This window comes from Anolis carolinensis, chromosome Y (assembly GCF_035594765.1).
Source record: "Anolis carolinensis isolate JA03-04 chromosome Y, rAnoCar3.1.pri, whole genome shotgun sequence".
In the NCBI taxonomy this organism is placed as follows: domain Eukaryota; kingdom Metazoa; phylum Chordata; class Lepidosauria; order Squamata; family Dactyloidae; genus Anolis; species Anolis carolinensis.
Window position 1 is genome coordinate 264696 of NC_085848.1, and position 24060 is coordinate 288755.

Sequence of the window (24060 nt, forward strand, 5' to 3'; positions counted from 1 at the left end):
AACCGCTGGGCGAGGTCATCCGGGGTTTTGGAGTGCGGTGCCATCTCTATGCGGATGACACCCAACTCTACTACTCCTTTCCACCTAAATCCAAGGAAGCCCCTCGGATTCTGGACCAGTGTCTGGCCGCTGTGTTGGCCTGGATGAGGGCAAACAAGCTGAAACTTAATCCCGACAAGACAGAGGTCCTCCAGGTCAGTCGAAAGTCCGATCGGGGTATTGGGTGGCCACCTGTACTTGATGGGGTCGCACTCCCCCTGAAGGCGCAGGTCCGCAGCTTGGGGGTCCTCCTGGATTTGGGGCTGACTCTTGAGGCTCAGGTGTCGGCCGTGGCCGGGAGGGCCTTTGCACAACTAAAGCCTGTGCGCCAGCTGCGACCGTACCTCGTGAAGTCTGACTTGGCCATGGTGGTCCACGCCTGAGTCACCTCTAGGCTGGACGATTGCAATGCGCTCTACGTGGGGCTGCCTTTGAAGACGGCCCGGAAATTGCAACTAGTACAACGCTCGGCAGCCAGGTTTCTAACTGGAGCGAATTACAGGGCACGTTCAACGCCTCTGTTTAAGGAGCTCCACTGGCTGCCGTTTACTTTCCGGGCCCAATTCAAGGTGCAGGTTATCACCTACAAAGCCCTGAACGGTTTGGGACCCGCCTACCTTAGAGACCGCATCTCCCCCTATGAACCCGCACGATCTCTTCGCTCGTCGGGGGAGGCCCTTCTCTCGCTTCCACCACCCTCGCAGGCGCGGTTGGTGGGGACGAGAGAGAGGGCCTTCTCCGTCGTGGCCCCCCAGCTTTGGAACTTGCTCCCTAGGGAGATTAGGCTGGCCCCCACCTTCCTCTCCTTCCGGAAGAGCTTAAAAACCTGGCTGTTCCAAAAGGCCTTTGGCACTTAATTTGTTGTCGGACTGATCTATCTGCCCATTCCATAATAGCCCCATTCTCAAGGTGTTGCCAATGCTATATTGCACTTTGTCCATTTTAACTCTGAAATTACCTTCCCCATTTCGGCCCATTTCGGCCCATGTTGCACGTTGCCTGGGTTCTACGAATTAGTCTCCAGTGTTAATATTGTATGTTTTATGTTGATTTTAACGATTGTTTTTACTGTAATTGATGTTTTTATTGGATAACTGTTTTATTGCTGTGTTTTGATATTTGATTGTTTTATCGGGCAAGGCCCCATGTAAGCCGCCCCGGGTCCCTTCGGGGAGATGGGGCGGGGTATAAAAATAAAGTTGTTGTTATTATTATTATTATTATTATTATTATTATTATTATTATTATTATTATTATTATTATCCTTGCTGAGGGCAGAGGAGTAAAGCAATAAAGTAATACGTCATTGTCTTGCTCACAGTTTGCTGTCTCTGTTCCACTCCTCTCCCCCTCCTGTATTCACTATTAAACCTTAATTAATCTCTTCTCTTCTTTTCTTCTTTCTTAACAGGTAAAGCAAATCTCTCTTTGTTTTTACAAAAATCTTAATTTAGATAGTTATGTTTTTGTTGTTTTAAAAGGGAAATGTGGTCGGCGTTTTTGCCATATAGGCAACAAGGTAATTAGCCCTGGACGCTTCTCAGCCTCTCCGGTTTCGCTGATTACTCTTTGATTTAGGAGCCAAGGGTCGTAAATATAGGCACCAGATGAAAGCTGTGCAAAGCCCCTCTGATTCTCTCTTAACCCAGAGAGAAATTAGGAGAATACAGAGCCCTGTATTCAGCTGACTAAATACCTTGCAAACAGCCTCTTTTGGACGCTGCCTTCACACCCGGAAGTCAAGAGCACCCCCGACAGATGGCCACCCAGCCTCTAATAGGAATATATTTCCATTCATAACCTGATAGGAATATATTTTCATAACCTGTTAAGATTATGATCCCAATATGGTTAAATATTAGTGCAGAGCAGTAAAAATGCAGAAGACTAGGGGTTATGTGAGCAGAGGTAAAAAGAAAATAAGCAAGACAAAATATCCAGCCTCCCTTTCCCTTTAAAAAGTCATGCGCATAAAATAAGCATCAGAGACATCAAATAAAATAGCAAAAATATGTTTGCCCACAATCTTGTATGATGATGGTCATACAGGCAAAAACATCTTAGTTCCAAAGAAAAACAGTTCAGGAAACTACATATCTCTTAACATACAGGAACATCAGCATGGCATGGTCAGGAGCAAAGAAAGGATACTCCCATTTCCCATTTCATATGCAAAACCCCCTAAATGGTGTCATCAACTCTGGAATGCAGCTTGGCTCAGGTTACTAAGCAACAGACATAACTAACTACATAAACCACCCCACATTGAAAATGCATGCATGATTGCTTAGATAACCCAACAGCCTCTGCTTCAAGGCCTCCCAAGAAGGAGCCTCTCTCCACCACACTCCCCTGGGGCAGAGAGAGAGTTCCACTGCCGAACAGCCCTTCTCGCGGTGAGGAAGTTCTTCCTGAGGTTCAGGCGGAATCTCCTTCCCTTCCTGTCCTTTGCAGCCCTTGTCCCATGGCGCCCTGGTCTCCAGGGCAGCAGCAAAGCAAGCTAGGACGCAATAGCTTCAAAGGACAGGAAAGGAAGGAGATTCCGCCTGAACCTCAGGAAGAACTTCCTCCCTGTGAGAAGGGCTGTTCGGCAGTGGAACTCTCTCTCTGCCCCAGGGGAGTGTGGTGGAGGCTTCTTGGCAGAATGGGGTTGGACTGGATGGGCCATGAGGTCTCTTCCAACTCTGTTATTCTATGCTTCTGTGATTCCTTTCCTGTCCTTTGAAGCCCTTGTCCCATGGCGCCCTGGTCTGCAGGGCAGCAGAAAGGAAGCCCCCTCCCTCCTCCCAACTAACTGCCTGCTTGCTGAATAGCAATTAAAAGTTGCTAATGAGAACTGAAATGGATGACCTGCCTGGTAAACTGTGATAAGAACTGTGACTGTGATAAGATAGATGTTTACATCAAGTTAAACAAATAATTACATCTGTTAAGAAAGAAGTCAGCACAAGACCAATACTAATCAAGAAGAATCAACATTTGGTCCAGGAATAGAGCAAGATGGAGCCAGAATATTCCAGGATGGAAGATATCTATCATTCATTTGCAACTTTGGGACATTAGCAAAATATTGCTATGTGAGTGACCTTATAACAATCCAGAAATTGTGATAGACAGAGATGTTGTTCACTTGCCATGATCAGTGGAGATGGTGTATGGGAAAGTGGATTACAGACTTTGGTCACTTTGGGCCGCCTTCTGTCAAGTGAAGAGGAAGGAACATATTTTGGAGTCATGATATGTGTTGCAGGGAGTCAGTTCTGCTGTATGGAAACAGGAGTCTGATCCTTGGCACTGTTCTTAGGGAAAAAGGATACATTTTGGAATTTTGATGTTTTGACATTTTGGAACTACAGTAGAGTCTCACTTATAATAATAATAATAATAATAATAATAATAATAATAATAATAATAATAATAATTTTAAAAAAACTTTATTTATATCCCGCCACCATCTCCCCGTGGGGACTCGGGGCGGCTTACATGGGTCAGAGGCCCAAACAACATAAGGACAAAATATAAACAACATAATACAATCACAATATAAAACAGATAAAACAGTAATGCAATATATCAATTAAAACAACAATACAGGATAAAAAATTACATTAAAAACACATAAAAGGTAAGACCATAATAAATACAGGATAGATTATTAAAAACCCTCTAGGGCTGATTAATTAATGACTGTATCTCCGAAGGCCTCCTTATTATCCAACATATTCACTTATCCAACATAAACGGGCCGGCAGAATGTTGGATAAGCAAATATCTTGGATAATAAGGAGGGATTAAGGAAAAGCCTATTAAACATCAAATTAGGTTATGATTTTACAAATTAAGCACCAAAACATCATGTTAGACAACAAATTTGACAGAAAAAGTAGTTCAATATGCAGTAATGCTATGTAATAATTAATGTATTTATCAATTTAGCACCAAAATATCATGATATATTGAAAACTGTAAGATTTGTTTGTATGCAACACTGCAAGCTTATGTTTGGACTCTGCTATAAAGAGTAAAGTTTTACTATTTTTTTCCTTTTGCAACTGTGCAAAGTTATTGTGTCTTTGTTGGACTAGACTGAATTCTGCTTGAAGCACAACAAAGTGTCCCTGCTGAAGTGGATTGTGTAGGTAGTCTACTGTAAAAATAATAATTTTGTAACTGAAATAGAAATTTGGTTTAATTTGGTCTACATAACAATATGGAATAAATAATATGATTTATTTTATGTTATGGACTTAATCTTCATGATTTGCTTTAAAAATGTTTCAAACCTTCTTCCCTCCAATTTTTCTGGTTATGGCCTTGGTTTTGTCCATACTTCTATATTACTTAGGCGATCCCTCGTAGCTCGAGGACGATGGTCTTCCATCTTGGGGGTGGGTTCTTAGGTGGCTGAAGAGCCCTATTCTTGACCCGCATGTTCTCCCTTCCGCAGTGAGGACATCGGTTTCCAGGTGGAAGGCGGTCCCGGTCGGGGTTGGCTTGACGCACCTTCTTCCTCTTGGCACGTTTCTCCCTCAAGCCCTCCGTTCGTGCCTCTTCGAACTCCGCAGCACTGCCGGTCACAGCTGACCTCCAGTTGGTGTGCTCAAGGGCCAGGGCTTCCCAGTTCTCTCTCAGTGTCTCTGCCACAGTGTTTAAGGTTGGCTTTGAGCCCATCTTTCAATCTCTTTTCCTGCCCAACAACATTACGTTTCCCGTTCTTGAGTTCGGAGTAGAGCAACTGCTTTGGGAGACAATGGTGATCTTTGGGCATTCGGACAACGTAGCCTTTAGTCCAGCGGAGTTGATGGCGTAGGAGCATGGCTTCAATGCTGGTGGTCATTGCTTCCTCAAGCACGCTGACCTTTGTCCGCCTGTCTTCCCAAGAGATTGGCAGGATTTTCCTGAGGCAACGCTGATGGAAACGCTCCAGGAGTTTGGTGTGACGTCTGTAGACCGTCCACGTTTCGCAGGCGTAGAGCAGGGTTGGGAGGGGAATGGCTTTGTAAACAAGCCCCTTGGTCTCTCTACGGATGTCCCGGTCATCAAACACTCTCTGCTTCATACGGAAAAATGCTGCACTCGCAGAGCTCAGGCGGTATTGTATTTCAGTGTCGATGTTGACTTTTGTGGAGAGATGGCTGCCAAGGGAGCGGAAATGGTCAACGTTTTCTAATGTGACACCGTTAAGCTGTATTCCTGGCTTTGCAGAGGGATTGGCTGGTGCCTGTTGGAAGAGCACTTTGGTTTTCTCGATGTTCCGTGAGAGGCCGAGCTTCTCGTATGCTTCTGCGAAGGTGTTTAGAGTGGCTTGTAGGCCTTCTTCTGAGTGCGCACAGACTACGTTGTCATCGGCATATTGGAGTTCTATAACAGATATTGTGGTGACCTTATTTTTGGCTTTCAGTCTGCTGAGGTTAAATAGCTTGCCATCTGTCCGATAGATGATTTCCACTCCGGTGGGAAGTTTCCCATCAACAAGGTGAAGTATCATAGCGATGAAGATGGAAAATGAGGTTGCTTAGCATTCAAAATAGCAAATACACAAACATCCAATCAACCTCTGAGATTTAGAAAGGAAAGAAGGATACAAAGGAAGAAGGAGAGGAAGAATAGAAGGAATATCCTTTGCTTAATTTCTATTTTGTATGTTTCAATATGTATTTGAGAAGAGATACATTTTGGTATATAATTTTTATGGAGGTACATTTTAATGTATTTGTTGTGATTATGTAATTATTCTGTAACCTGCCTTGAGCCATGAAGAGAGGCAAGCAAGAAATAATAACAATAATAATAATAATAATAATAATAAACCAGTACAAGAAAACCGCACTACAAACTAGAGCTGACAGCTGGCACAACAAAACATTGCATGGAAAGTTCCTTGACAAAATTGAAGGAAAAGCTGAAAAGAAGACCTGGTTCTGGCTCACGAATGGGACCCTGAAGAAGGAGACAGAAGGCCTGATCCTTGCAGCCCAGGAGCAAGACATCAGGACAAAGGCAATTAAGGTCAAGATCGAAACATCAGCTGATGACCCAAAATGCAGACTGTGCAAGGAAAACGACGAAACCATGGATCATATCCTGAACTTATGCCTCAAGTCCCACCTCCCAGCAGCAAAGAACTGGTGGGATCACAAACCTGCAAAAGTATTGGAAAATGAGCACGCAAAGATACTGTGGGACTTCCGAATCCAGACTGACAAAGTTCTGGAACACAACACACCAGACATCACAGTTGTGGAAAAGAACAAGGTTTGGATCATGGATGTTGCCATCCCAGGTGACAGTCGCATTGACAAAAAACAACAGGAAAAACTCAGCCGCTCTCAGGACCTCAAGATTGAACTTCAAAGACTCTGGCAGAAACCAGTGCAGGTGGTCCCGGTGGTGATGGGCACACTGGGTGCCGTGCCAAAAGATCTCAGCCGGCATTTGGAAACAATAGACATTGACAAAATCACCATCTGCCAACTGCAAAAGGCCACCCTGCTGGGATCTGCAGCATCATCTGAAAATACATCACACAGTCCTAGACACTTGGGAAGTGTTCGACTTGGGGTTTTGCGAAACGAAATCCAGCATATCTAGCTTGTTTGCTGTGTCATACAACGTTGTTGTGTTGATAATAATAATAATAATTAGTAGTAGTAGTAGTAGTAGTAGTAGTAATGGATAGATAGGAAAGTGTGAGAAAATGGGAAGGAAAAGGAAGGGGAAGGAAGGAGAGAAAAGGAAGGAGGGAAGGATTGAATAGAAGGAAGGGATAGATAGAAAGGAAGGATAGAAAAAAAAGGAAGAGAATGATTAAAAAGAAGAAAGGCAAGGATGGTATTTTACAGAGAAGAAGGGAAGGACTGATATAAGGAAGAGATAGAGAGCTAGACAAGGAAGGAAGCAAACAAGAAAGGAAGAAAAGGAAGGAAAGCAAGGAAGTTGGCCTCTCCGTCCTCCCCCACCTTCCGTTCCTGCCGAGAGACCACGTGACCCTCGTGACCCCCAAGAGCAAGCTCCTCGGGTTCCCACCTCCTTTCCCTGCCTGGGATGCGCGCGCACACCTTTCCATCCCTTCCCTGTCCCCTCCCTCTAACCAAAAGAAAGAAGGATATTTAAATAAAGGAAATAAATAATGGAGGATCTGGGAAAGCAGGAAGAGAAGAAGGAGAAACAAGACTAGAGAGAAAGAGGTAGGTGACCAATGGGAGGAAGAGGTGGCCTGCCTCCTATGCTGCAAATCTGTATCAATCCATCTATCCTCTCTATTTCTATTTGTATATCTGCATTGCATAGATCGGATTTGCATGTTTTTCATGTGAATTTGATAGAAGCTTTTATTTTCGATATATATATATATATATATATATCGAAAATAAAAGCTTCTATCAAATTCACATTTTCTCTGTCTATATCCATGTATATGTGTGTTTATATGATAGATAAATAGATATTAATTTTGTATATATCTATCTCCATGCATTATATACTATATTTATAGATAGAAGCTTGCATTTTGAACATAGATATGGGATATATACACAAATGCATACAGATAGATATATGTATGTACACACACAGCTGTGCATGATTATATATATATTTGCATGCATTTTGTTATATAGATATAAGATATTTGCACGTATTGGGTATATTTGCATGCCTATTATATATACATATGTCTATATGTACATATATATATATGATTACTGTCTGTGTGTAGATATATATATATATATATGCTTGTATTTTATAAATACAGTAGAGTCTCACTTATCCAGGCCTCGCTTATCCAAGGTTCTGGATTATCCAAGGCATTTTTGTAGTCAATGTTTTCAATATATCATGATATTTTGGTGCTAAATTCGTAAATACAGTAATTACTACATAGCATTAATGTGTAATGAACTACTTTTTCTGTCAAATGTGTTGTATAACATGATGTTTTGGTGCTTAATTTGTAAAATCATAACCTAATTTGATGTTTAATAGGCTTTTCCTTAATCCCTCTTTATAATCCAAGATATTCACTTATCCAAGGTTTTGCTGGCCCATTTAGCTTGGATAAGTGAGACTCTACTGTATAAATACATTTTGCATATATACATATATGTACACACACACAATATTTTATTATAGACAGAAATTATATGTGTGTGTACATAAATATATAAAATTATACTCTAATATCTTCCATGCCTTTCCTCTCCCCACCCCTTTTTTCTGGATTGATTTTTCCCTTCTTCAGGCACAGACTTTGAATGAATGGATAGGAAAAGAAGCACAATATTTAAATTAAACAATAAATTCAAGCCTTTGCAGTTTCTTTTCCTGGAAAAAGTCTGGAGAGAGAAATACCACCTTTCTGGACGGAGAAGTCTGGAAAACAGCCCTTTCTAGATAGGGCCTTGAAATGGACCCCTTTTCTGGATAAATAAAAAATATACACATCTTTTTGAAGAAGGGGAAAAAGTATCTTGGGGAGAATATATTGTTCTGGATAAGGAAGGATGCCCCTTCTGGATAGGGTCTTAAAAATGTATATTTTGCAGGCATGGGTTTGTAAAAAGGCAATTTATCTGGATATTTATAGATAGAAGCTTGCATTTTGAACATAGATATGGGATATATACACATATACATACAGATAGATATATGTATGTACACACACACACACGTCTGTATATGATTATATATATATTTGCATATATTATCTGGGTCTAGAGAAGGCCTCTCTTTCTAAAATAGGGATCTGGAAACCCTTTTTGGCTGGAGGAAGAACCCCCTTTTTGGATATATTCTGAAAGTCATTGTTCTGGATAAGACCTGGAACTGCTTTCCTCTTTTCTAGAACAGCCTAGAAAAAAATCTCCCTTTTTTGAATAAGGCCTGATGGGGAAATATTTAGAAATGTATATAGATAGATAGATAGATAGATAGATAGATAGATAGATAGATAGATACTAGCTGTGCCCGGCCACGCGTTGCTGTGGCAAAGTCTGGTGGTCTGGGAAATAAAATATTGAGGAATTGGTGGTAGTTAAGGTCAAGGGTCAAGGTTTTCCCCTAATGTTAAGTCCACCCATGCTTGAGTCTGGGAGTTGCTGCTCATCTCCATTTCTAAGCCAAAGAGCCAGCTTTGTCCATAGACACCTCCAGGTCATGTGGCCACTGGCATGACTGCATGGCCCGCCGTTACCTTCCCGCCGGAGCGGTACCTATTGATCTACTCATATTTGCATGTTTTTGAACTGCTAGGTTGGCAGAAGCTGGGGCTAACAGTGGGGGCTCTCTCCGTTCCCCCAGTTCAAACCTGCGACCTTTTGGTCCAGAAGTTCAGTAGCTCAGTGCTTTAACACGCTGCGCCATCAGGGGATATTATTTCCTAAAGGTTGTGAATATACAATTTTTGTCTGTTAGCTGGCCCTGATTGTTTCCTTTGTGGAATTTCCAATTTCCCTGCTTTGAGAGTGTTGCTCTTTATTTACTGTCCTGATTTTAGAGATTATGTTGTTCTGTATTATTCTATTACAGTAATTATTTCATATTAAAGTAGAATCTTTCTTATCCAACATTTGCTTATCCAATGTTCTGGATTATCCAACGTAGCCTGCCTTTTAGTAGTCAATGTTTTTGTAGTCAGTGTTTTAAATTCATTGTGGTATTTTGGTAGTAAATTTGTAAATACAGTAATTACTACATAGCATTACTGCACATGGAACTACTTTTTCTGTCAAATTTGTTGTATAATATACGATTCCCTAATTTGATGTTTATTCGGCTTTTCCTGAATCCCTTATTATCCAACATATTAACTTATCCAACGTTCTGCTGGCCTGTTTATGTTGGACAAGTGAGACTCTACTGTATATTGATAATCTTATATTATCTGCTTAGAACTGGATTATCTGAGGCTTCTTCTACACAGCTGAATATAATGCCCACTGAAGTGGATTATATGGCAGTGTGGACTCAAGATAATCCAGTGCAAAGCAGATAATATAAAATTCTAAATGGGTTATATAGCTGCGTGGAAGGGCCTTGAGTCTACACTGCCATATAATCCAGTTAAAATCAGATAATCTGTGGAAGAGGCCTAAGTGAGGCCTAACTGTGCCTGTCCCCTGGGCTGAGTAGGTTGCTAGGAGACCAAGTGGGCGGAACTTAGCCTTGTAACTGGCAGCAATTGGATAAAAACAATTATTCCTCTCTCTCTAATTAGGACTTTATTTTTCTTTTCTTTTTGTTGTATCAACCTAGAGGCATGGATGATGGGTTGTGTTGTCAAATTTCGAGGTTGGGGGGCTGTAGTTTTGTTGCTTTGTCGGTCGCCGGGATTCCATCACTCATATATATATATATATATATATATATATACACACACACACACACACACACACACACACACACACACACACACCTCCCCAGAGATATGCGACAAATTCCAATCTTGTCATCTGCCGGGGGTGTTTTGAATGCGCTTTCCTGCTTCTTGGCAGAATGGGGTTGGACTGGATGGCCCACGAGGTCTCTTCCAACTCTACAGATGACACAGACTGAACTACGGACAAAGCATGAGGTTTCTCTAGGATGAACGGATCTGATTTTATGTTTAAAATTTATATATGGTAATTTATATTGTATTTTAATCATTTTAATTGTTTTATGCATTGTTTTGATATTGTTTTTGTATGGGCATCGAATTGCTGCCATTACTGTAAGCTGCCCTGAGTCCCTTTAGGTGGGAAGGGCGGGATAGAAATGTGAGAAATAAATAAATAAATAAATATATCATGCACATACACGCACACATACACACACATATGTGTGTGTATACACATACACACACACACACACATATATACACACATACATACATACAGTAGCAAGATCTGGGATTAACCTTTTTTTTTACATTTTATTTATGGTTTTAGTGTATACATAAAAAGTGGGAAAACATGTTTAGAAGGATAGAGAAGAATGAGACGATAGAAGTAGAAGGAGAGAGAGAAAAAGGACCCCACACTCAACATGAACATTGTTCCACTTCCAGATCCTCTGCATTGCATTATATATCTTTCTTTTAAACATTCAATATTTCTCGGCAAGCAACCATATATAACCTAAAGCCTAGGAATTACTGTGAGCGTAAATCATATAAGCTCAATATTCCTTCTTGACAAATATTGTCTCAGTTTGTTCCAATCGGTTCATTGCCTTGGTGAAATGTTCTGTGATATCTTTTGTGTTAATAAATCCATATTTTTAATGTCAATTAATTTCAACATCCATTTTTCTATTGTGGGAATTTCTTGCGTTTTCCGTACTTTGGCTATGCATATCCTGGCAGCTGTTACCATATATATGAAATGTTTTTCCGTGTTGGAGTCCATTTGAAAGTCTACCATACCTAAAAGAAAGTACTCTGGTTTTGAATCAAATTTGATTTGGAGTATTTTCTCCATTTCTTTGTTAATTTCCTGCCAAAACCTTTTTATTTTTCTACATCCCCACCAGATATGCATAAAATCTCCATTATGTTTCTAGCATTTCCAGCATTTCCCATCCCCTTTACCTTTACTGAACTTTGCAAGCCTTTCTGGTGTGATGTACCATATATAAAAGATCTTAAACCAGTTCTCCTTTAATTCTATTGCATATATTAGTTTTTGATTCTTTCTCCATATCTTCTCCCAATCTGCTAGGTTGATCATATGACCTATTTCCCTTGCCCATTTTGCCATCACCACTTTTACTTGTTCCTCTTCTGTGTCCCATACCAACAGTTGTTGGTATAATATTTTTATTATTTTTATTTCTGTTTTTAATATTCTGTCCCAGCATGTTTCATTTAATTCAAAGCCTATTTTTTTATCCTCTTGGAAGATTCCCCTTATTTGCCAATAATTTAACCATGTCATTGTGGGTTCCATTTTTTTTAATCTCTTCATATGGTTTAAGACTGATCTCTTGATTTTCCACTCTTAATATTTGCCTGTAAGTCAGCCATTTTTCCCTTGGCACTTCTCTCATATACTCTGCCTCGAGAGGGGAAAACCACATTGGTACCTTCTTGTAAAATCCTTTTTTGTGTTTCTTCCAGGTTCCTATGAGCGCTGCCCTCAGATAATGATTTTTAAAGTTTCTTTCCTTGCTAGTTTTCTCTCTACATAGGGAGTTATGCCACCCTTTTCTTAAATCCTGTCTTTCTAAGGCTAATATTTTCCTTTTAGTTAGGGTGGTCCAGTCCTTTACCCAACTCAGGGCCGCAGCATCATAGTACAACTGGAGGTCTGGTAGACCCATCCCTCCTCTCTTAGTATATGAACCCTTTATATGTTTATCTTTATATGTTTGAACCCTATTCTAGCTTTTTTACCTTCCCATATAAATTTCTTTATATCCTTATGCCACTCTGCTAAGGTTTTTTTCATTCTTTCGTTATTATTATTATTTTATTTTATTATGACACAGCAAACAAGATGGATATGCTGGATTTCGTTTCACAAAATCACAAGTCTAACACTTCCTAAGTGTCTAGGACTGTGATGTATTATTATTATTATTATTATTATTATTATTATTATTTTATTATGACACAGCAAACAAGATGGATATGCTGGATTTCGTTTCACAAAATCACAAGTCTAACACTTCCCAAGTGTCTAGGTCTGTGTAATGTATTTTTGGATGATGCACGCAGATCCCAGTCGGGTGGCCTTTTGCAGCTGGCAGATCGTGATTTTGTCAATGTCTATTGTTTCCAAATGCCGGCTGAGATCTTTTGGCACGGCACCCAGTGTGCCCATCACCACTGGGACCACCTGCACTGGTTTCTTCTAAATCCCACAATTTACAAGAAACTGAAACAAGACCCTACTAACAAAATCACCAGAAAAACGAACACTCTAATCAAGAACTCCTCCATTAACTTTGACATACGCCAACAGCCGTGCAAATCAGAAGCCCTCCCACCCAGGCTTTACGGACTCCCCAAAATCCACAAGGACTCCATCCCACTCAGACCCATTGTAAGTGCCATTGGATCGCCGACTTACAACCTGGCAAAATTTCTGGCTACACAGCTACAAACCCACATTGGGCTCACTGCACACTATATCAAGGACTCAACCCACTTTATAGAAAAGATCAGCAACCTCAATCTAAGCACCAAGGACATCCTGATCAGATTTGATGTGGTGTCCCTTTTTACCAAAGTCCCAGTAGCTGACACCCTCACACTAATCAAACAAAACTTCCCAGAAGACATCACAGCCCTGTTTCACCATTGCCTCACCACTAGCTACTTTCAGTGGGACACTGGATTCTATGAACAGAAGGATGGAGTGGCCATGGGGAGCCCTCTCAGCCCAGTAGTAGCAAATTTCTATATGGAATACTTTGAAAAACAGGCCCTAGAAACAGCACCAAAAAGCCAACTGTTTGGTTCAGATACGTAGATGACACCTTCACAATTTGGAGCCATGGAGAGGAAGAACTCAGCAAGTTCCTGGACCACCTTAACAGCATCCACCCAAACATCCAATTCACCATGGAAAAGGAAAAGGAAGGAAAACTGCCATTTCTAGATGTTCTGGTCATCCGCAAACCCAATCAACAATTGGGCCACACAGTTTACAGAAAACCTACACACACAGATAGATATCTTCACAAAAACTCCAACCATCACCCAAGTCAAAAAAGGAGCACAATCAAAGCCCTGACAGACCGTGCACAAAGAATTTGCGAACCTCACCTCCTCCAAGGGGAACTCAACCACCTAAACTGGGCTCTACAGGCCAATGGAGACTCCACCACAGACACCAGAAGAGCTGCAAGGCCAAGAACAAGCCAGGAGAGTCAAGACAAAGATCCACCCAGAGGAAAGGTGTTCTTTCCAGACATCAAGGGAACCACTGACCGCATAGGGAAGCTGATGAAGAAGCACAACCTACAGACTATCTACAGACCCACAAAGAAAACCCAACCGAGGCTACGGTCAGCGAAGGACAAGAGGGATCCTCTCTCCTCTGCAGGAGTCTACCGGATACCATGCAGCTGTGGATGAGAAGTCTACAGAGGGACCACCAAACGCAGCAATGCCCAAACACAAGTCAAGGAACATGAAAGGCACTGCAGACTCACTCAACCAGAGAAATCAGCCAGAGCCCTTGATGAACCAGCCTGGACACAGGATATTATTGGAGAACATAGAAATGCTGGACCACTCCAACAACTATCATGTCAGACGACACAGAGAAGCCATTGAAATCCACAAGCATGTGGACAACTTCAACAGAAAGGAGGGAACCATGAAAATGAACACAATCTGGCTCCCAGTATTACAAAACTCCAAAATCAAAACAGTGGATGGGAACCAACACTCTGAGGGCAGAGGAGCCCCAGGGACAGCTAATGACTGAACAAGGGATGCCCCCAGGCAAGAGACAAACCTTTCCAATGCTAATTAGGGTGATTAACTGAAACATTAATGCTGGCTTCGCAGTGACAAAGGACTCTTGCCACACCCTGGACTCTCCACAGATATATTTTTTTTTCCTTTCCTTGCCTAAGTTTGTCCATGCCTTACACCTCTGAGGATGCCTGCCCTAGATGTGGGCGAAACGTCAGGAGAGAATGCTTCTGGAACATGGCCACACAGCCCGAAAGACATACAACAACCCTGTGATCCCGGCCATGAAAGCCTTCGACAACATATTCTGCCAGAGTCCATGCAGTTCAATTATTCAAGTTATTATTATTATTTTAATATGACACAGCAAACAAGCTAGATATGCTGGATTTCATTTCACAAAATCACAAGTCGAACACTTCCCAAGCGTTTAGGACTGTGTGATGTATTTTCGGATGATGCGCGCAGATCCCAGTCGGGTGGCCTTTTGCAGTTGGCAGATCGTAATTTTGTCAATGTCTATTGTTTCCAAATGCCGGCTGAGATCTTTTGGCACGGCACCCAGTGTGCCCATCACCACCGGGACCACCTGCACTGGTTTCTGCCAGAGTCTTTGAAGTTCAATCTTGAGGCCTTCTGTCTCCTTCTTCAGGGTCTCATTCGTGAGCCAGAGCCAGGTCTTCTCCTGATCAGCTTTTCCTTCAATTTTGTCAAGGAACTTTCCATGCAATGTTTTGTTGTGCCAGCTGTCAGCTCTAGTTTGTAGTGCGGGTTTCTTGTACTGGTTTTTTGTCTGCTGTGCTTTGAGGAGTTTCTGATTTTTGACTTCAAGCAAAGCAGGTTCTTCCCTTTGCTTTACATCTTCTGCCAGGGCATGTTCTTCTTCTTTGACTGCTTGTTTGACTTGCAAGAGTCCTCTGCCCCCTGATCTTCTAGGCAGATATAGCCGGTCAACATCACTGCGATATTATTATTATTATTATTATTATTATTATTATTATTATTATTATTATTATTACTATTATTTTACTATTATTATTACATTGGAGTAGGGGAAAGGTATCACAATACAGGTACAGAGGCAGTATTTGGTTACTCCAAATAGGTAAAGACTTCTTTTAATTATCTTGCTGGATCATATTTATCACTGATGGTTAAAAAAACACACACCTTGTGTGACTGTGGAGCAGAACAAGCAACTCGCATATGTCTGCTTGCCCACAATGTCCTGCCTCATGCATGGAGGAGGAGTTGTTTAAAGCTTCGGACAATGCGGTTGCTGTTGCCCATTTTGGTCTAAAACTATTTAGCTGCTTATGATTCCTTTATTATATCACTTTTAAACTTATTTATTATGCAGTGCTTTTGACACAAAATAAAAAAACCTGATGGTTGAGGTTAGAGAAATATACTTTATAATTGATGAGTCTCCACAATAATTGTAATTGGTTTTAAATGTTTAATGCTTGATATTTATTTATATAATATTTCTGGACGTTATTGTGCTTTGTGTGATTTTTGTCTTCTATTTTATGTTAAGTGTGCTTTAATTTATACACTATGTATTTGCAGTGTGGCAATGAAGTGGTCAAACAAGGTTGAAAAGAGCAGAGTAGAATAATAATAATAATAATAATAATCCAGCATATCTATTTTGTTTGCTGTGTCATAATAAAAAATAATAAAAACTTTATTCATGTACTGCCCTATTTCCTCAAGGGACTCAGAGCAGTTTCCAAAATTGGTAAAAAGTTAGTAAATTAGTAAATTGTAAATTAGTAAATTACAATTAAATTGTAAATTTGTAAAAAGTTAGTAAATTAGTAAATTGTTTCCAACAATAATAAATAAATAAATAAATAACAGAAGGGCGAGAAGGCATGGCCATCACGTTTGCAGGTCTGGCCAAATGGGGAGGGAGAGCCAAGACTCCAGAAGACAGGAGCAGACTCCAAAATGATCTTCACAGATGAGAGAGATGATGGGCCACAACTAACACCACGAAGTTCAAGAGGGACAGATGCAAGAGAGAGACTCCTCTTAGGCAGAAATAATGGAATGCAAAGAGACGGATTGGGGAAGACCTCTGGCTCGTCAGCAGGACGTGTGGAAAAGACCTTGGGGTCCTTGTGGGGAGGAAGGGGAAGAGGTAACAATGTCCTTTGGCAGCTCCAAAAGCCAATGGGATGTTGGCCTGCAGCAAGAGGAGCCTAGTGCCTACATCCAGGGATGGAAGTCATGCTCTCCCTCTCTTCTATTCTGCCCTGATCAGACTATACTTGGAATCACGCTGTGCCCAAGTCTGGGCACCGCCACTGAAGGGAGATGTGGACTCTAAGGATCAAGGGTCTGGAGAACAAGAATCCCTATAAAGAGATTCCACCTGAAAATGAGGAAGAACTTCCTCACTTTGAGAGAGAGCGGAGGGAGTGTGGTGGAGAGAGGCTCCTTCTTTGGAGGCTTTTCAGCAGGGCCTGGATGGCCATCTGTCGGGGGGGCTTTGAGTGCGATTTCCCTGCTTCTTGGCAAAATGGGGTTGGACTGGGTGGCCCACCAGGTCTCTTCCATTATTTTTGGATATTTTTTTTGGGGGGGGGAGGGATGTTCTCTTCAGAAAAGGTCTGGAAAATACCCAGTTTTCTGGATAGGATCTAGATTAGATTCTAGAAAGGGACCATTTTCTGAATACTCTGGCATATCTGTCTTTCTGGATCTTTAAATTCAATTTTGTTAAAAATAGCAGGAGGGGTCAAAACCTTTTCTAATGATCTAAAAGGATTTAAAAACCAATATCCATTCACTGAAAAAGCCTGAAAAAGAACCAATTATTTTAATAAGAATCTAAAGAGTTCCCTTTCTGCATATGGCCTAAATTTGGTGGATAGGATCAATTTTTCTGAATGGCAATCTAGAAAATCTGCCATTTTTTTGGATAGGCTCTGGAAAATCCCTGGGCTGTGCACTCCCCCCCCCCCTCTCATATACATACACATAAACACATACAGATACATATATATAAAAATACACTAGCTTGGGTACCCAGCAATGCCAAGGTTACTTGAAGAGGGCCTTGTTTGCTTTTGGATGTGACATCATATTCACAGTTGGCCATGTTGGGTCTGTGTGCCAAGTTTTATATAATAGTATATATATAATGTAATGCAAAGTAATAATAATATAGATAATATACTATCATTGTAATTTAAATTGTGTGTGTGTGTGTGTGTGTGTGTGTGTGTGTATAGATATACGTAAAGGTTTTCCCCTGACATGAAGCCATGTATATGCTGTATACATGAGACCACAATGCCCCTTTGTAGTGCATTTGAATGTAAAGGGTCAAGCTTTTCCCCTGACGTTAAGTCTAGTTATGTCCATTGACTCTGGGGGTTGGTGCTCATCTCCATTTCTAAGCCGAAGAGCCGGCGTTGTCCGTAGACACCTCCAAGGTCATGTGGCCATAGGCATGACTGCATGGAGCACTGTTACCTTCCCACCGGAGCAGTACCTATTGATGCACTCACATTTGCATGTTTTTGAACTTCTGGGTTGGCAGAGGCTGGGGCTAACAGTGGGGGCTCTCTCCACTCCCCCAATTCAAACCTGCTGCCTTTCGGTCCAGAACTTCAGCAGCTCAGAGCAGTGTTGTTTACAATATTTTATGTGCTTGTACTGTCTGTGGCCCTCAGAAAACAGAGGATTTGCCAGGGTTTGGTGATGTGAATACTTTGTTGGGAGGTGTTAGCTGGCCCTGATTGTTTCCTGGATGGAATAGCTGTGTTTTCAGAGTGTTGCTCTTTATGTACTGTCCTGAGATGATAAAGTGGTGAGCACGGAATGGCCTTGCAGCTTCAAAGCCTGGCTGCTTCCCTGTCTGAGGGGGGGATCCTTTGTTGGGAGGTGTTAGCTAGCCCTGGTTGTTTCCTGGATGGAATAGCTGTGTTTTCAGAGTGTTGCTCTTTATTTACTGTCCTGAGATGAGAGAGTGATGAGCATGGAATGGCCTTGCAGCTTCCAAGCCTGATGGTTTCCCCTCTGAGGGAGGGGGGGATCCTTTGTTGGGAGGTGTTAGCTGGCCCTGACTGTTTCCTGGATGGAATAGCTGTGTTTTCAGAGTGTTGCTCTTTATTTACTGTCCTGAGATGAGAGAGTGATGAGCATGGAATGGCCTTGCAGCTTCCAAGCCTGATGGTTTCCCCTCTGAGGGAGGGGGATCCTTTGTTGGGAGGTGTTAGCTGGCCCTGATTGTTTCCTGGATGGAATAGCTGTGTTTTCAGAGTGTTGCTCTTTATGTACTGTCCTGAGATGATAAAGTGGTGAGCACGGAATGGCCTTGCAGCTTCAAAGCCTGGCTGCTTCCCTGTCTGAGGGGGGGATCCTTTGTTGGGAGGTGTTAGCTAGCCCTGGTTGTTTCCTGGATGGAATAGCTGTGTTTTCAGAGTGTTGCTCTTTATTTACTGTCCTGAGATGATAAAGTGGTGAGCACGGAATGGCCTTGCAGCTTCAAAGCCTGGCTGCTTCCCTGTCTGATGGGGGGGGATCCTTTGTTGGGAGGTGTTAGCTAGCCCTGGTTGTTTCCTGGATGGAATAGTTGTGTTTTCAGAGTGTTGCTCTTTATTTACTGTCCTGAGATGAAAGAGTGATGAGCATGGAATGGCCTTGCAGCTTCCAAGCCTGATGGTTTCCCCTCTGAGGGAGAGGGAACCTTTGTTGGGAGGTGTTAGCTGGCCCTGACTGTTTCCTGGATGGAATAGCTGTGTTTTCAGAGTGTTGCTCTTTATTTACTGTCCTGAGATGAGAGAGTGATGAGCATGGAATGGCCTTGCAGCTTCCAAGCCTGATGGTTTCCCCTCTGAGGGAGGGGGGGATCCTTTGTTGGGAGGTGTTAGCTGGCCCTGACTGTTTCCTGGATGGAATAGCTGTGTTTTCAGAGTGTTGCTCTGAATGAGAGAGTGATGAGCACGGAATGGCCTTGCAGCTTCCAAGCCTGATGGTTTCCCCTCTGAGGGAGGGGGGGATCCTTTGTTGGGAGGTGTTAGCTGGCCCTGACTGTTTCCTGGATGGAATAGCTGTGTTTTCAGAGTGTTGCTCTGAATGAGAGAGTGATGAGCACGGAATGGCCTTGCAGCTTCCAAGCCTGATGGTTTCCCCTCTGAGGGAGGGGGGGATCCTTTGTTGGGAGGTGTTAGCTGGCCCTGACTGTTTCCTGGATGGAATAGCTGTGTTTTCAGAGTGTTGCTCTTTATTTACTGTCCTGAGATGAGAGAGTGATGAGCATGGAATGGCCTTGCAGCTTCCAAGCCTGATGGTTTCCCCTCTGAGGGAGGGGGGATCCTTTGTTGGGAGGTGTTAGCTGGCCCTGATTGTTTCCTGGATGGAATAGCTGTGTTTTCAGAGTGTTGCACTTTATTTACTGTCCTGCGATGATAAAGTGGTGAGCACGGAATGGCCTTGCAGCTTCAAAGCCTGGCTGCTTCCCTGTCTGATGGGGGGGGGATCCTTTGTTGGGAGGTGTTAGCTAGCCCTGGTTGTTTCCTGGATGGAATAGCTGTGTTTTCAGAGTGTTGCACTTTATTTACTGTCCTGAGATGAGAGAGTGATGAGCACGGAATGGCCTTGCAGCTTCAAAGCCTGGCTGCTTCCCTGTCTGAGGGGGGGGATCCTTTGTTGGGAGGTGTTAGCTAGCCCTGGTTGTTTCCTGGATGGAATAGCTGTGTTTTCAGAGTGTTGCTCTTTATTTACTGTCCTGAGATGATAAAGTGGTGAGCACGGAATGGCCTTGCAGCTTCAAAGCCTGGCTGCTTCCCTGTCTGATGGGGGGGATCCTTTGTTGGGAGGTGTTAGCTGGCCCTGATTGTTTCCTGGATGGAATAGCTGTGTTTTCAGAGTGTTGCTCTTTATTTACTGTCCTGAGATGATAAAGTGGTGAGCACGGAATGGCCTTGCAGCTTCAAAGCCTGGCTGCTTCCCTGTCTGATGGGGGGGATCCTTTGTTGGGAGGTGTTAGCTAGCCCTGCTTGTTTCCTGGATGGAGAGTGTTGCACTTTATTTACTGTCCTGAGATGAGAGAGTGATGAGCACGGAATGGCCTTGCAGCTTCAAAGCCTGGCTGCTTCCCTGTCTGAGGGGGGCGGAGGGATCCTTTGTTGAGCAGCCAGGCCTTGCAGTTGTGAGGCGAGGAAAGGAAATGGGCTGTAACATGTTTGGTGAGTGCGGTGGCAGGGAGGGGGGGAGTTTAAAGGGGATCTACCGTGGGGTTTGAGTAGTTTTTTCATTGGGTAGGTCCCTGAGGGGCGGCATTCTGAACCCACCTTGCTCCTCCCGAGAAGCATTAGGTTGTGGGGTGGTGGGGAGGAGAGGGACGATGTCTGAGGGGGGAAAAGGAGTGCGCGTGGTAGCGGCCGGTGGAGGGAGGGATGTGGATTGTTGTGTGTGCACGCGGGCTGGCCTCTTGGGCATGCGCAGATCCCGGTATTTGGGGGTTTTTTGGCCCCATGGAGGTTAGGGATGTGTAGTTTGTTTCTAAGAACATAGAGACGTGGATGAGGGGTTGTGTTGTCAATTTTCTAGGTTGGGGGGCCTTTAGTTTTGTTGTTTGCTCGGTGGAGCAATGCCATTCTCCTTTTATATATATAGATTTTAGTAGTTATCCACTATGTCAAGTCTTTATCAACCAATCGTGTGTTGATAAATCACCCCCTTCTCCTCCCGTTGCCACTTGGGCTCCTTTTCTCTCCCTTCAGCTTCTCCTTCCTCCCTTCCTTAGGCTGTAAATTGTAATTTTTTATGATTTATTATAGTCTTTTAGAGTTTATCAAAAAACCGCAAAACAGCGAATCCGCAAAAAGCGAACCACGAAGTAGTGAGGGAACACTGTGTATGTATTTAATATATATTTGTTTCTGCAGAGTTTACATGGCATTTATACATGTGAGTTTATATACTGGTTTTAGCTGAATATATAGGCCTTGCCTGGTTTTATGTTATTCTTTTATATATAGTTTGATTTCAGTCGGTCCTTTTTCAAGTGAATAATTTCAGTTTGCCCTCATTTTTTCCTCCTACATTTTTGTATTTGCTTTTCTCAGACAAATTAACCACATAGAGGAGGGCTTATGGCAGGAAGAAGGGAGGAAAATGGTAATAATAATGAAAGGGGAGGAGAGAGAAAGGAAGGAGGAATAAGGAAAGGAAAGAAGAAGAGATGGGGAAGAGGGAAGGAAAGAAGAGAGGAAAAGAGAAGGAAGGAGAGAGCAAAGGAAGAAAGGAAAGAAGGAAGGAAGAAAAGAGAGGAAAGAGATTGAAGAAGAGGTGAAGATAGAAATGAAAGGAGAGAACAAGAAAGAAGGAGGGAAGATAAGCAAAGGAAAGAAAAAGAAATGAAGAGACAGTAGAAGAAAGAAGGAAGAGAGGCAGTAGCAAAGGAATAGAAGGAAAGAAGACAAAAGAAGTCAAGGGGAAGAAAGGATGAATGGGAGGGAGGAAAGAATGTGGAGATAAAGGAAGGAAAGCAAAGGAAGAGAGAGAAGGAAACATGGAAGAAAGGAAAAAGATTGAGAAGGAGGAAGGATTGATAGGTGAAAGAAAGGAAGAGAGAAGGAAAGAAGAAAAAAGGAGGAAGGAAGAAAAGAAAATGAAGGTAGGAAATATAGATTGAGGGGGATTGATGAATGGAAAGAGTGAGAACGGAAGGAAAGAAGGAAGAAAGAGAAGTGAAAAGGAGAGGGGAAAGGGCCGGGCTGTGGCGCAGGCGGGAGAGCAAGCCAGCTGCAATTAACTGCAATGAATCACTCTGACCAGGAGGTCATGAGTTCGAGGCCCGCTCGGAGCCTATGTTTGTCTTGTCTTTGTTCCATGTTAAAAGGCATTGAATGTTTGCCTTATATGTGTCATGTGATCCGCCCTGAGTCCCCTTCGAGGTGAGAAAGAAGGGCGGAATATAAATACTGGAAATAAATAAACAAATAAATAAATAAGAACAAAGAGAAAGGAGGAAAGGAAGGAAAAAGGATGGAAGGAAGGAGAGGAAAAGGAATATCAGCTTAAACTTCATCTGCAGGAAGTTCTAGTTGTTTGTTTTTAGGGGGATCTTGGGCCTCTTTTGGGAGGGCTTTGACTGTGGTGATTCCCAAACTGAGTGTAGATGACTCTTGGGTTCTATGGAGCTGCTGTTCCATGTATCACTGATATTGTTATCGCTCAAAACTGTCCTTTCCCTGAGGAACAGGTCAATTCCTTTTAGTTTATGGGATTGAGAGAGGAATAACAGTATTTAATTAGTCTTTCTAGATTAAAAGCAGCCTGATCCAGTTATTTAGGCCATGGAATTTTGCTTCATTTGCAGAATGGGAAATGAGGCAGGGATACAAATAACAAAGGGCAGTTGGTTCTCGCAGAAGCAGAGGCAGCAGGAGGACATTTTTGCTCCCTGGCTTCAGGTAGGATTTGGCTAAGATTTGGCTAATAATAACTTATAATAATAACTTTATTTTTATACCCCGCCCCATCTCCCCGAAGGGACCCGGGGCGGCTTACATGGGGCCTTGCCCGATAAAACAATCAAATATCAAAACACAGCAATAAAACAGTTATCCAATAAAAACATCAATTACAGTAAAAACAATCGTTAAAATCAACATAAAACATACAATATTAACACTGGAGACTAATTCGTAGAACCCAGGCAACGTGCAACATGGGCCGAAATGGGCCGAAATGGGGAAGGTAATTTCAGAGTTAAAATGGACAAAGTGCAATATAGCATTGGCAACACCTTGAGAATGGGGCTATTATGGAATGGGCAGATAGATCAGTCCGACAACAAATTAAGTGCCAAAGGCCTTTTGGAACAGCCAGGTTTTTAAGCTCTTCCGGAAGGAGAGGAAGGTGGGGGCCAGCCTAATCTCCCTAGGGAGCAAGTTCCAAAGCTGGGGGGCCACGACGGAGAAGGCCCTCTCTCTCGTCCCCACCAACCGCGCCTGCGAGGGTGGTGGAAGCGAGAGAAGGGCCTCCCCCGACGAGCGAAGAGATCGTGCGGGTTCATAGGGGGAGATGCGGTCTCTAAGGTAGGCGGGTCCCAAACCGTTCAGGGCTTTGTAGGTGATAACCTGCACCTTGAATTGGGCCCGGAAAGTAAACGGCAGCCAGTGGAGCTCCTTAAACAGAGGCGTTGAACGTGCCCTGTAATTCGCTCCAGTTAGAAACCTGGCTGCCGAGCGTTGTACTAGTTGCAATTTCCGGGCCGTCTTCAAAGGCAGCCCCACGTAGAGCGCATTGCAATCGTCCAGCCTAGAGGTGACTCAGGCGTGGACCACCATGGCCAAGTCAGACTTCACGAGGTACGGTCGCAGCTGGCGCACAGGCTTTAGTTGTGCAAAGGCCCTCCCGGCCACGGCCGACACCTGAGCCTCAAGAGTCAGCCCCAAATCCAGGAGGACCCCCAAGCTGCGGACCTGCGCCTTCAGGGGGAGTGCGACCCCATCAAGTACAGGTGGCCACCCAATACCCCGATCGGACTTTCGACTGACCTGGAGGACCTCTGTCTTGTCGGGATTAAGTTTCAGCTTGTTTGCCCTCATCCAGGCCAACACAGCGGCCAGACACTGGTCCAGAAT

At 42.9% G+C, this 24060-nt stretch overlaps 2 protein-coding genes across 5 annotated transcripts in view; one reads left to right on the forward strand and one right to left on the reverse strand.

The window, feature by feature from the left end:
• Nucleotides 1-24060, reverse strand: part of rsph14 (radial spoke head 14 homolog) — a 122636-nt gene that overhangs the window by 42822 nt on the left and 55754 nt on the right. The gene's annotated exons all lie outside the window — the stretch shown is intronic.
• LOC134292938 (guanine nucleotide-binding protein G(z) subunit alpha) overlaps nt 6826-24060 on the forward strand; it is a 37667-nt gene continuing 20432 nt past the window's right edge. For 3 of the 4 annotated variants that reach the window (XM_062958816.1, XM_062958817.1, XM_062958815.1), the window contains exon 1: nt 7061-7226. Coding sequence is in view for 1 of the 4 variants with exons in the window: in XM_062958818.1 (XP_062814888.1) it covers nt 12582-13493 (912 nt within the window). In the remaining 3 variants the exon portion in view is untranslated. Of the gene's footprint in view, nt 7227-8281; nt 22470-24060 lie in introns of those variants that run through there. The other variant, XM_062958818.1, reaches the window with a different exon arrangement.